General features: G+C 35.8%; 1 protein-coding gene across 1 annotated transcript in view; it reads left to right on the top strand.

Moving 5' to 3' along the window:
- Window positions 1-13,364, top strand: part of CDC14B (cell division cycle 14B) — a 119,377-nt gene that overhangs the window by 85,603 nt on the left and 20,410 nt on the right. Inside the window, exons 6-9 of the mRNA XM_052645055.1 lie at window positions 4,545-4,611; window positions 7,382-7,444; window positions 10,782-10,869; window positions 11,151-11,381. Coding sequence (XP_052501015.1) covers window positions 4,545-4,611; window positions 7,382-7,444; window positions 10,782-10,869; window positions 11,151-11,381 — 449 coding nt within the window. The remainder of the gene's footprint in view (window positions 1-4,544; window positions 4,612-7,381; window positions 7,445-10,781; window positions 10,870-11,150; window positions 11,382-13,364) is intronic.

Genomic DNA, 13,364 nt, shown 5'->3' with positions numbered 1-13,364 from the left:
CTTATCTCAAAGTTACCAGATGGTTGTGTTGAAGATATTTTGAGGAAAAAAGAGAAAAAAAAAAACCTGTGTTTTTCCCTTTAAATCAAAGGAAGTTCCAAAAGTTTTTCTACTTGTTTATCAAAATGCTTGATTTAGCTCTATAATTAAATACTTGTGCTTAATGTATAATAAATGTGTGAAATAATTTTATTCTTTGTGTACTGTATTGAGAATTTCAAATTTTGCATCATTCTTCCACCTGCAAATTAGTTAATATTTTCAGGATTGCTGCATGTACCTCAAATGCCTAATTTCGCCTTTAAAGGGTAAGATTATGAACCTGACTTAATTGTGGACAAGTTTGTGAGTGAGTGTCCCGAACCTTAGGCAGAATCTGTCTCCTTAAATAACTCTGTAGGACTATCCATGGATTTATTCCATGAATTAGAGATTTTTGTTAGGATAGTCTGCAGAGTTCAGTTGTGTATTGCTCTAAAGGCTATATGTATGTTAGTGATTTAGCCAATAGAAGAATCGCTTTGGACCCAGTATCACTGCCTTTCTTCTTAGCTTGTACGTCATCTTGAGTATTCTTTGTGATGGGTAGGAAGGGATGAAGGTTATTTTCTAAACTGAAGAGTGCTCATATTTCTTCTCAACTTATAACAGCAACCATGTACCTCCTTCAGAAGAAGTGATTATGGTTCCTGAACCATAGATACATTGATACAGTGATAATTTTGTTGTATAGAACTTTTCTTTATAATAATAATCCTTTATTGTGCCATTCTTAAAGTTTATGACAAGATCCTAAAACAGGAATAAGCTTACACATTTCACATAATTTAAGTAAGGATCCATGAAACATTATTGATGTAAGGGAAGTTTTACATTAATTTAAACACAGGGGTCAAAATAGAATAAATGCTGTTTACTGCTGTACCTGTATTTAAAATTATTAAAGTTTGGCATTAAGAAATGTAGTTAGTTGCTTCTGGTTCCAGGAACAAAGATCAGTAATTCTCTAAAAAACAGGACTTCACCAAAATCAGTTCAGGTTTGTGAAATTTTAATCTCTTCATTCATAGATATCATACATTGGATTTATCTAAAGCATTGTTTCTCCAGATGTGGACTGTGAACTTTTTGTTACCAGCTTGTGATGAGTACGAGGATAGAGAGTAGGATTTTACAGACTTTTTAATGATTTAACAGAATATGTCTGTGTCTATGGAATCTAATAATAGGAGAATTTAGACTTGTATTTATGTGTTTTTTCCTTTCATTTTTCTAATAATTCAGTTTTATTTACAAAAATAAAATTATTGCATAATCATTGGTATGTAATACCAACATTGGTATGTACTGCTGTTTTCACAAAAGCATCAGCCTTTGACAGATTTTAAAAATTATATATATATATAATCTCTTAATTATATTAGATATCAGACATTTTTCTGCTTGTCTAAATAAAAAAAACAGTATAAAATATAGTTCAATATTTTTTTTAAAACCTTTGATCATAGTTATAAAGAGTATGTGCATCTCTTCTTTGGTATTACCTATAATACTCCTTGCTTCTTAATTGACTTTTTTTTTTGTTTCTGTTCTTTATTTTCTTGAGAGGTAATATTGCAGAGCTGCTAATAGCTTGGCTATTGACCTCAGACAGACGAGTTTGACTCTAAGTTCTGCAACTAATATCTCTGTGGTTCTTTACAAATATAAGGCTTGGTTTCTTAGTCTATAAATGGGAATGACAGTAATATCATCCTAGTGAAGTATGAGGGTTAAGTAACATCCTGCATATGAAACACTTGGTGCCTGAGCCCTAGCTAACATTTGTTAAACATTCATGTTTTCTCCTTTTTAAATCCATGTATAACTTAGACACAATTAAAAATTCCATGACTCTTATATGTATAGCACAGTAAACTTCTACATTTGTGTATGTAGGTACCATCCTTTCAAGATACAGAACGTTGTCAGTCCCCATAAAGATTCCCTTTTATCCCCTTTCTAAAAGTGTTTCTTATTTTTGAACTTTGTGTAAAGGAAATCATAGAGTATACATTTTTGGAGAACTGGGATCTAGTTTTTAAGATGTATATTGTCTGTGAGGTTTATCCTTGTTGTGGCAGGTGTTAGTGGTTTGTCCTATTTTTACTGCTTTTATAGCCTTCCATTCTATGAATATACCACATTTTATCTGTCCATTTTCCTTTTGACAGATACTTCGATTATTTGCAGTTTTTGGGTATTAGGAGTATAATCTGCTATGAAAATTGTTATTTTTTTAAACTAGTATTTGACATTGTTTTGCTGTTTCTAAGCAGTATTCCTTTATTGATTCTCATCTGCTTTTCCAAGTTTGTTAAATTATCTATGACAAGCTTTCACCCCACAAAGGCTTATATCCAGATTGATAGCTGCTATTATGCCATTTTGAAGAAGTCTAATTGCTTGGGTGGGAGGAAGGAGATGTGGGTGTGTTTAAAGTTGGAAGTGTTAATGAAATAAACATGAGTGAATAAAGAAAGAGCCTTGTCTATTCCCATAATATGGCAATGGCAGAACTTTATCCAAGGTCAGATCAAAGCTCAATTACAGCAGGACTTGGCCCACAGGAGGTTATTCACAATTATGCGTTGAATAAATGCTCAAATTGTCACAAAAACTGAATCGACATGCCTTTAACTTGATTGGAAAAGAATTATCAGTAACTTAGCAATCATAGCTAACTGAGAAAAAATGACGAAAAACATTGGGATGTGATTTGAGAGTTCATTGTTTTTCTACTGATAATTTTGATTTTGATTTAGACTAAACTTCACTTTCCTACCTTAGCTTCTCTATCTTAAAAACATTCCTTATTCCATAAAACAGTTATTTGTACAGAACATTATGTGTGATCATGTAAATCAGTGGTTCTTAAACTCCTGGAGGACCCAGCCTCACCCCTAGAACTCTGACTCACAGATTGAGAATTAAATTTCTAACAATTGAGGTTGATGTTGCTGCTGCTTGCCCAGGGAGCACGCTCTGAGAACTAAAGCTGCAGGTCATTCTGTTTTTCTCCTTCCTGCATGTTACCAGTAAGCTATTGGTGAAGATAATTTTCTTGGTCACACTGAAACCTTTTAGCTTCTGGAAGATCATCTTTTAAAATCAGAAGCTTATAGAACACAAATAGCATATTGTGAGGCCTTGTGTCCAGTCCTCAAGAAGGCTAATGTATACTGCAATAATTCTAATGAATTCAGACAGTAATGTCTAAAGCTGTCTTAGCTAAAAAGGATACCCTTTTCTTTAATGTTAGTATGTGTGTGTGTGAAGTCGCTCAGTCGTGTCCGACTCTTTGCGACCCTGTGGACTATAGCCCGCCAGGCTTCTCTGTCCATAGAATTCTCCAGGCAAGAATACTGGAGTGGGTTGCCATTTCCTTCTCCAGGGGATCTTCCCAACCCAGGGATCGAACCCAGGTCTCCTGCTTTGCAGGCAGACGCTTTATCCTCTAAGTCTGTACATTTTAAACGTACAGTTTGATTTTTCAGGTAAGTAAATTACTGTGTGAAAACCCAACCAAGGCAGGCAATTAATTATAGCTCCAGTAGCAACCTGGTTCCACATAAGGACCAAATAAGTACCATTCTGATTAAGCATAATTGTTTGGCATGCCTAGAATGATCATAATTAATTTTTAAAATTCTTAAAATTTTCACTTTGTAATGAAATGACTCAGGGGAGACAAAAGGGAGAAGCAGGTGGGAATGGAGGAGTACCTTATTTTTCTGGACAAAGTCTTAACTGATACTGAGACTTGTGTCACTGATCTTGTAGTGAGATTACTGATAGGTATTGATATAGTATTGAGTGGGGCTATCTACCTAACCGTTTAAGCACTTTTCCCAAGTGTAGAGTGACTCTAGTAACAGTAGTTGACTGATTAGTTTCTGTGGTTTTATTGGTACTCTTGTCCTTGGAACCAGAAAATAATTATCCAGTTAAATTGTTAAAAGTCATAAAAGCATAATGAGAGAAGCAAAATACTGTGTAGCTTGCACCTGTTATTTCAAATACTATCGTGATCTCCAGATTTTTTGCTACGTGGGTATAGATACACACACACACAACATGTATGTACAGAATCAAAAAGCAGTCTTTCCTGCTAACAATTTGACATGGTATTTGAAGAACAAATTCAAATGTCTTTTCTTTTTGAGAGGAGGAGTACATACTATTGAGAAGTTGAACTCAAAAAGGAACTTTTGAAGCTGAACTATTAAAGCCAAGAACAGTCTAGAGAGATCATTTGAAATTTAGAATGTGGTCATTATTGATCCACATCTATAAAACAGTATCTACTGGAATAGGTAGAAGGTACAATGAAATGTGTAACAGTGACTTATCCTTTAATTAAAAACCAAAAGGCAAGAATTCTTTTTTTTTTTCTTTTGAGACTGAATATGTGTTTGATTTTTAGTCAACTTTGTCTTGAGATAAGTGTTCAGCAGAAAATTAAGTTAACTGAGCTATGTACTTCAATACTTTTGGAATTTCAGAGACGCTGCCTATGGAAGTTGCAATTTCTTCATTACACTTCTTGACTGTTTTTATGCAGTAAAGAAGGTAAGTGCCTCATAGGATGAGCCTAGTGTTGTGCTGGAGAATTTAAGTACAGTGCAAGGAAGACAGGCCTTCTCCAAAGACCTTCTAAGATGTATATGATGTCAGAGGTGTCCCATTTCCCTACCAACATTAGAATGACACTCAACTAGAAAACAGATTATTCTGAATCTGAGTGCTTCTCTGTGTGAGTTGGGTGAAAAGCCACTTGAACAGAGGGGACATTAAGAAACAGTTATGTAATTAGGTTCTAAATTCAGAATTGGTTTTGAATGCATTGTGATGTCAAAGAAAAACAAAAAGTAAATTACTGGTTTCTGAATTCTCTTTGATTTATGTATTTTATGAGTCTGATTGCCACCAGTTCTGTTTACAACAGATATTTCTGTAACACACTGTTAAACACTTTGTTTTTGTATCTTCAAGAATTCAATTTCCAGTTCAACAGAAGTATTTGACTAGCCCATTAATTTGTTACTAGCTTTTATATAAAAAACTAAGTAGGTCATTACTGCTTTCTCAAAGCTATTTAAAAATGACTCCTGTGTTTTATGACAAGGGCTGCTTGCTGTCTTTGACTTCAGGGGATAGCTTCCTATCACATTCTAAATGAACAGGGTCTCCTGGAATCAGGTGATACAGCAGACCCTGGTTATAACACTGACTCCCTCCAGTGTCGTTTTTGAATATCAGGACAGTGCAGGAAACTAGAATTGTTAATCAGTAGCCCTTGGATCAAATAGGCTTTCAACAACATTTACAGTTTTGTGTGACTTGTATTTTCAGAGGGAGAAGGAACCCAAGTTTACTGTCTTGTATGATGAAACATGGTGGCTTTCTGAGAATTTTGACAGAAATTTTATGGGTTAAGCTGAGAGACCTAGTTAGTATACAGATTCAGAGGTTAATTAGTATACCTTTTGTCCTGTAATAAGGCAGTGAGGATGGACCTTAATTTTGGGGATTTGAGTCCAGCGACTGTGGTATAAGGAGCTGATGGAGGTTGCCGCACACTCTGAGATAGTTCCATGAGGCCTCAATTTAGGCACTTAATGGGCAGAGGATGCCATCAGGAGATGGACAGACAGTAGGTATAAATGACCCCTCCCAGTTACAGACCTTGCCATTTGGACCCTAGGAAATTGCTAATGCAGGGAGGCATACTTGTCCTTGATCCTAGGATATTAGGACTCCCTTCTCTCCAGTCCCACAACCTTATATATTTGAAAAAAAAAGAAGAAACACTTATGAAGGCTTTGGCTATGATCTACTATAACATTGACTTCGTGTTTTTTTTTTAATCAGATGTTATATACAAAGTTTAATCAGCTGTAACTATAGATCAAAGATTGCTTTTTTCATATTGCATTTTAATTTTTTTGAAGACAACAGCTTCTGATTTTTCCATTTAAAGATTTTTATTTGTGACTGATTTTGAATATTATTGTTTGAAATATTTATAAATATAATTATATCTTGATTTTAGTGCTACTTTTTAAAAATACTACTCTAATAAGATCTCCTTATGAGATTCAAAGACTAGAAATCCCCTGCAGACTGATAACTTTTTATTGTATTAGGAACAACTCTAGTCCAAATATGATAGATATTGTTTCATATTCAAAAGAAAATTCATCTTAGATTTGGTCTTGGAATTAGGATTTAAACAACTATATTTTTGTTGTTGTTTGGTATTGTAGCCTTATTTCTCATTTATATTTCAATAGTTTATATTTTGCAGACTGGTTTTGCAAAATCACCCCTTTTCAACCAAGAATAACTTTTTGAGCAAGAATTTTTACTTACATACAGTCGGTCTTAGTAAGCAGGGAGAAAGATTGTCAGAAGCCACCAGATTGTCCTTGTCCCAGAAAATAGTTACTTTGCTTTCTTTGCTTAGTGTACTCTTCTTACTGCAACTCAGAGTGAGGCTACAGAAAGGAAAATTCATGTATTTTTTCCTTATTGAAAAAAATTTTTTCCCTCAAAAAAATTGAATTTTAGTGTTTGTCTCAGGGCTGTCTTTAGTATAGGAAATACGAATCTTTTAATTCAAGACTGTTCAGAAGAATTGGAAAGTGAAGATATGTATAAAGTGTGAGATTTGTTTGATATAAACTAACCCATGATTTCTTCCCATTGTTGTTATTTGTTTAGCAACCATTGGGTTATGCATTATATTTGAAGCCTGAATGGTGTTCGTCTAATGAACTAGTGTTGCTGTTGTTGCTAAGTCACTTCAGTCATGTCCGACTGTGTGTGAGTCCATAGACTGCAGCCCACCAGGCTCCCCCGTCCCTAGGACTCACCAGGCAGGAACACTGGAGTGGGCTACCATTTCCTTCTCCAATGCATGGAAGTGAAAAGTGAAAGGGAAGTTGCTCAGTTGTGTCTGACTCTTAGCGACCCCATGGACTGCAGCCCACCAGGCTCCTCTGTCCATGGGATTTTCCAGGCAAAAGTACTGAAGTGGGATGCCATCGCCTTGATTACTTTGAAGGCTTGATAATTTAGACCTTGCATGGTTAGGATGATTAATGAAGGAAAATGAAAAAGAAAATCTCATTAAAATATATATTGTTGTAACTGATGTTTCTGATGATAGAAGCATTTAAAAGACATAGTCCACCTCCTTTGAAAGCTATTCCATGGAACATAATCTAAATACAATGCTTTTCAAGGGTGCCTTCTGATACTCACTATTAAGAATTTGTATTGAAAATTGTTTCCTTATTTGCATCTTTATTCTTAAAAGCTTTCCTTTGGATTTTAGGCAATGCAGTATGGCTTCTTTAATTTCAACTCATTTAACCTGGATGAATATGAATACTATGAAGTAAGTTTTCAAGGATATTGTTTTTAACTCTTTTTTATATATGTTTTACTTCCAGAAGTCATATTCTTATTTTTTTTTAATTGAACAAGTTAGATGTGTATAGAGTTAAAGTCATCTTTCTCTTACTCCTGTTTCTGCAGTCCTAGTTCTTATTGATATTTTGCACTTGTTACATCCTTTTGGAGTGAGTGAGTGTGCTCCTAGGCATTTTTCTTTAATTTTTAGTTAAAAATTTCTTGTAAGTATTGATGACTTTTATAGAGTGAATTAAATGAGAGAATGTTTATGAAATCCTTAGCATAGGATCTGATGAAATGAATAGCCAGTATACATCTAATTACCTCTGTAAAACACGTATTTTTGTCAGAACCTTTTGTTTATATGAAGTAAAGACATTTTTGGATGCAGATTACAAAAAGTAAACACAAATGGCTTAAATAAAATGGGGAAATTTATTGGTTTACATAAACAAAATGTCCGGGAGCAAGGATAACTTCATGCATACCAGATTCAGGTATTCAAACACTTACCAGAAATTGAGCTGAAACCAGTTTTGTTCCAAGGCCAGTTCTCCCCAGTTCTTATTTATAAGAAGCAACTATATAAGACTTTTCCTGGGTAAAATAACCGAATTACTTAGGTATAGTTTGAATAGCAGCAGCAGTCAGCTCCATTTTCCAAAGGCTGACTATTGTAGCCCACCTCCCCCCGACACTTCCACACAAAAAGCTATTAAATGAAAGTTATTAGGACCAAAAGTTAATTAACTATAATGTCCTTTGGATAAAGATGGCTGCCAACAGCTTGATTTACCCTTTTGATTTACTTAGCTTACTGGAAAAGAATGTTGTTCATAGCTCCAGTGGAAGACTCACTAGTTCCTCTCATTGGCTTGGCTTACATCATGTCTCTGCCCCTGAACCAAGCTGTGATTTTGGTGAGGGTAGCAGATGAGTGGGTGCAGAATACTTTGGTCATCCCAGGAGCTGAAATTGGGTCAGCCCTATCAAATCATACAGACCAAAAAGAAGGGTGGTACACAGAGAGAAGAGAGACAGGCAAAACCACAGATGTCCTTTATGTTTTTTTAAGGTAGTGTATTTTTTTTTAAGAAAGAGTAATTTGATTCTCCCATTCTACCCTCCAAGTAGATAATGAGTAAGATGTTATGCTAAATGTCTTTTTCAGCCAAGACTACTTGTGGAATCTTGGTTTTTTTGTTTTTTTTCCTATCCTGCTGTAGTTATCTTGAGCAGACAATCTCACTAATAATGGAGTGATCCACAGACAACACTCTATTCAGCAGCACCTTAAATCCTCAGATAACTATTCTTTCACAGTTTCTAAAGTAGCTATTATTTTAAACCCCTAGGTATAATTGAACTATTTTCTTCATGAATTGGCTTAATAGGTACTGCTGATCGTTATTGTGATGTACCAAAGATGTAAAAGCATATTGTGTGGTTCATTAGGCCAGCTCTGCCTTTACTTCTCTGTAATAGCTATATGTTTATAAAGTACAATATACATTTACCGTCTTAATTACTGAATATAGTTGAATTATTAACACCATTTTTTATACTTCCCCTTATGAAAATTGAGTGACTTTCACTTTATCAGAATTAAACATTTAAAATAAAATATACTTTCTCTTTTTAGATAAGCAAAACTAATAAAAACACCGGTTAGTGTTCCCTCAGTGTTACTTGTTTTTTACTAAGGAGTAATTATAAGGGCTAATTAGCTTCCTTCTCACCAATGCAGAAATTGCAGCACTGCTGTGGAGTAGTATGGTCACCAACAAATGTCATTTACTTAGAAATTACATTGAGACAACGGGGAACTGTTAAGTAGCTACAGACCATAATGGTAGCTTTGTTTAGTTTCTATGAAAGTGAAAGTCGCTCAGTCATGTCTGACTCTGTGAGTCCATGGACTTCTCCAGGCCACTGGAGTGGGTAGCCATTCCCTTCTTCAGGGGATCTTCCCAACCCAGGGATCGAACCCAGGTCTCCTGCATTGCAGGCTGATTCTTTACCAGCTGAGCCACGAGGGAAGCCCTTAGTCTCTATATTTAGAAATTTTGGATTGGTGGTTTTCATTGATTCCATGATGCCCATTTTTTTCCTGTTTTAACTTTTCTGAATTCAGGATGCGTCTTATAGTATATGATACCTGTGATTCAATGAAATCTAATCACACATTTCTCATTTTAAGACTCTGATTTTGCTTCAAAGTCAGAACATCTGGCAATGCTTGTCCTCATTTTTACTTACATCTTTTAGCCTGAAATGAAATGGGCTCATCAGTTCCCTTGACTTATAACTAAGTCAGGTAAATTCGTTTAGGGTTACTTGCCTGACCTATAGATCTTAAAACAACTCTTGATTTTTTTTCTTGCCTATTCTTAGGAAGACGAAAACATACTCCAGTTGTAAAGCTGATGTGTTTATATTCTCTCCTTCCCCACTATCACCTGTCTCCTACTTTCTGCTTAAGTCCTTTTGTAGCCATCTCTATTGTTATTAAATTTGAACTTTGTCTTAGAATAATTGTGTAATTCAATCCAAAAGACTTAATAACAGGAAGTAAAGTGTTTTAAATTTCAGTGTAGATGTGATCTCCGTATTCTTGTGATTTTAAGTTTTCTGGGGAATTTTAGTAAAAAATTTTCATTGATTTCTCTAATTAAGTAGGCAGCAAAATGATGGAAAGGTGCCTCTGTAGAAATAAAAAGTAAATATTGAGAAACAAGGACCTTAAATTCATTTTTTTTTCTTCCTTATTTAAGAAGTCACGATTGCTCACATCGGAAGCCAATTAGTAATTCAGGAAAACAGGGAAGTTTCCATATCCCTCATGATAGAAAACTTGGTTTTCTTACTAATTAGCAGCAACTTGGATGAAATAAAGTATTTAGGCATAGTCTGGATAACAGCAGCAGTCAGCTGTATTTTCCAGAAGCTGATTATTGTAGGGAAAAAAAAATGCTGTTAAGTGAAAGTTATTAGGACTAGAAGTTTAACTAACTATAGTTGTCTCTTGGTATCCAGGGGGGATTGGTCCCAGGACCCGCTGCTGGTATCAGAATCCACAGAGGTTCAAGTCTCATAGTCAGCCTTCCAAATCCACAGATGCAAAACCCACAGATATCGAGGGCTGACTATTCCCTGGGAGTATTCATAACAGGATAAATTTTAGTTTCCTGTCTCATGGTCATTTGTAAACAGCTTTTGTGCTAAAGGAAATGGATTTGAAGTCCTTAAGATACTCACTATTGAAAGGGACATGGAGAGGAGATTAAATATAAAAATAAATTCTGATCTTCCCTTTGCAGAAAGCAGAAAATGGAGATTTAAATTGGATAATACCAGACCGATTTCTTGCCTTCTGTGGACCTCATTCAAGAACCAGACTTGAAAGTGGTATGCAAAAATATGAGACTAGTATAGTTTTGTTATTAAAAGTATCCATCCGGTATTTTCTTTTAAAAGAGGCCAAAGCTCTGCTCTCTTAATTAAGTGTACTCTTGAACATTTTATCTCATCATTCTGCCTGGATTTTAATTTTTTATTTTTTTCATAGTTATAATCAAATTGGTATTCAATCCCCAGTCCAGATACTGTTTCCATTCAATTACAAGTGATACTGTTATCCATTGTTTTCTTTCTGCATTTTACAACATCTGGTGAATTTCTTCATGTAGGTTACCATCAGCATTCTCCTGAGGCTTATATTCCATATTTTAAGAATCACAACGTTACTACAGTTATTCGTCTGAATAAAAGGATGTATGATGCCAAACGCTTTACAAATGCTGGTTTCGATCACTATGATCTTTTCTTTGCGGATGGCAGCACCCCTACTGATGCCATCGTTAAAGAATTTCTGGATATTTGTGAAAATGCAGAGGGTGCCATTGCAGTACACTGTAAAGGTATGTTTCTAGTGTTGGTTAAAGAGTGGTGGACATGAATATGTGTGTATAGAAACACACCATACTCATTTAGATTATATACAAGGACACATGAAGATGGCTTTGTTTTAAAGAGTGCTTTTTTTTCCTTTTGTGGTTTGCTTTTTTTCTTAAAACTACTTTATTGAGGTATTGGCATAAAAAAGCTGTACATATAAAGAACGCCTTTATTTATTTATTTTGGCTGCTCTAGGTCTTTGTTGCAGTGTGCAGGCTTCTCTCTAGTTGTGGCGTGTGGGTTCTCTAGTTGTGTGTGGGTTCTCTAGTTGTGTTGTGCAGGCTATGGAGCTCACAGGCCCAGTAGTTGTGGCTTGTGGACTTCGTTACCCTGTGACACGTGGGATCTTAGTTCTTCAACCAGGGATCAAACCCGCATACCCTGCATTGGAAAGTGGATTCTTAACTACTGGACGACCAGGGAAGTCCCAAAGAATGCTTTTAAATCGCCAATTTCATATGGAAAGTATAATAATTAAGTTGTATTCATAGGTAACCCTACAAAGACTTATCACATGCATTTATTCATAAATTTCTATTCAGTGCCTACTTTGGTAGGTTCTGGTATATGTCAGTGAGCAGAGCAAACTCCAAGAACGTATCTTTTGGACTTTGTTTTCTAACAAGTTGCTAGATTTTCAGTAACTAGAACAGTGCCTGGTACTTAATAAGTATTTATTGAATGAGTATGTGGATATACCAGGATTTATTAAACTTTTCTTTTTTGGTTATTCAACTAAGAAGACAAGGAATATATTTTTGTTAAGAAAAATCCAACATTGGGGAAAAGAAAAACTAAACAGCAAACCCTGGAGCATATAAGAAATCTAATTACTGGAGTTCCCACATTATCAGATTCAAATTTTCAGTTTTCACTGAAAATTCAGTTTTCACCAAAAAATCTCAAGGACTGCCAAGAAACATGAAAGGATAGCTCATTCAAAGGAAAAAAATGAATCAACGGAAACTGTCCCAAAGAAAGACCAGAGGGTGAACTTATTAGACAAAGGTGTTAAAACAACTGTATTTTTTTGTTGTTGCCACATGGCATGGGAGTATCCCGGATCAGGGATTGAACCTATGCCCCCTGCAGTGGAAGCATGAAGTCTTAACCAGCGGACTGCCAGAGAACTCCTAAAACAGCTGTCTTAAAGGTACTCAAAGAGGTAAAAGAAAATGTGCACAAAGTCAAGAAAACAATGCATGAATCAAATTAAAATATCAACAGGAGAGACTAAGCATTAAAAGGAAAAAGGAAATTCTGGAACTGAAATGAAAAATTTACTGCTGAGATTCACAAGCAGACATAAGCAGGCAGAAGGAAGATTCAGCAAACTTAAAGACAGAATAATTGAAATGATCAGGTCTGAGGAAAGTGAAAGTGAAGTCTCTCAGTCGTGTCCGACTCTTTGCAACCCCATGGACTGTAGCCTATCAGGGTCCTCTGTCCATGGGATTCTCCAGGCAAGAATACTGGAGTGGGTTGCCATTTCCTTCTCCAGGGAATATTCCCAACCCAGGGATCAAACCCGGGTCTCCTGCATTGCAGGCGGATGCTTTACCATCTGAGCCACCAAGGAAGCCCCTAGGTCTGAGGAACAAAAAAAAAGACTGAAATGGGACCCAAGCCTAAGGGAACTCTGAGACACCATGAAGTAAGCCAGTGTATGGATTTTGGGAATCCCAAAGGGACAAGAGAGAAGCAGGGAGATTATTTGAAGCATTAATGGCTGCTGCTGCTGCTGCTGCTGCTAAGTCACTTCAGTCGTGTCTGACCCTGTGCAACCGCCATAGATGGCAGCCCACCAGGCTCCGCCATCCCAGGGATTCTCCAGGCAAGAACACTGGAGTGGGTTGCCATTTCATTCAACAAACCATCTATATTTGTTTCTTTCAACAAACCATCTATATCTAACAGACTTATATAGAACTCTTTGCCCACCAACC

The sequence above is a fragment of the Budorcas taxicolor genome, chromosome 8 (genome assembly GCF_023091745.1).
Source record: "Budorcas taxicolor isolate Tak-1 chromosome 8, Takin1.1, whole genome shotgun sequence".
Taxonomy (NCBI): Eukaryota; Metazoa; Chordata; class Mammalia; order Artiodactyla; family Bovidae; genus Budorcas; species Budorcas taxicolor.
The sequence above is the reverse complement of the archived record's forward strand: the minus strand, read 5'-3'. Positions and strand labels throughout refer to the sequence as shown.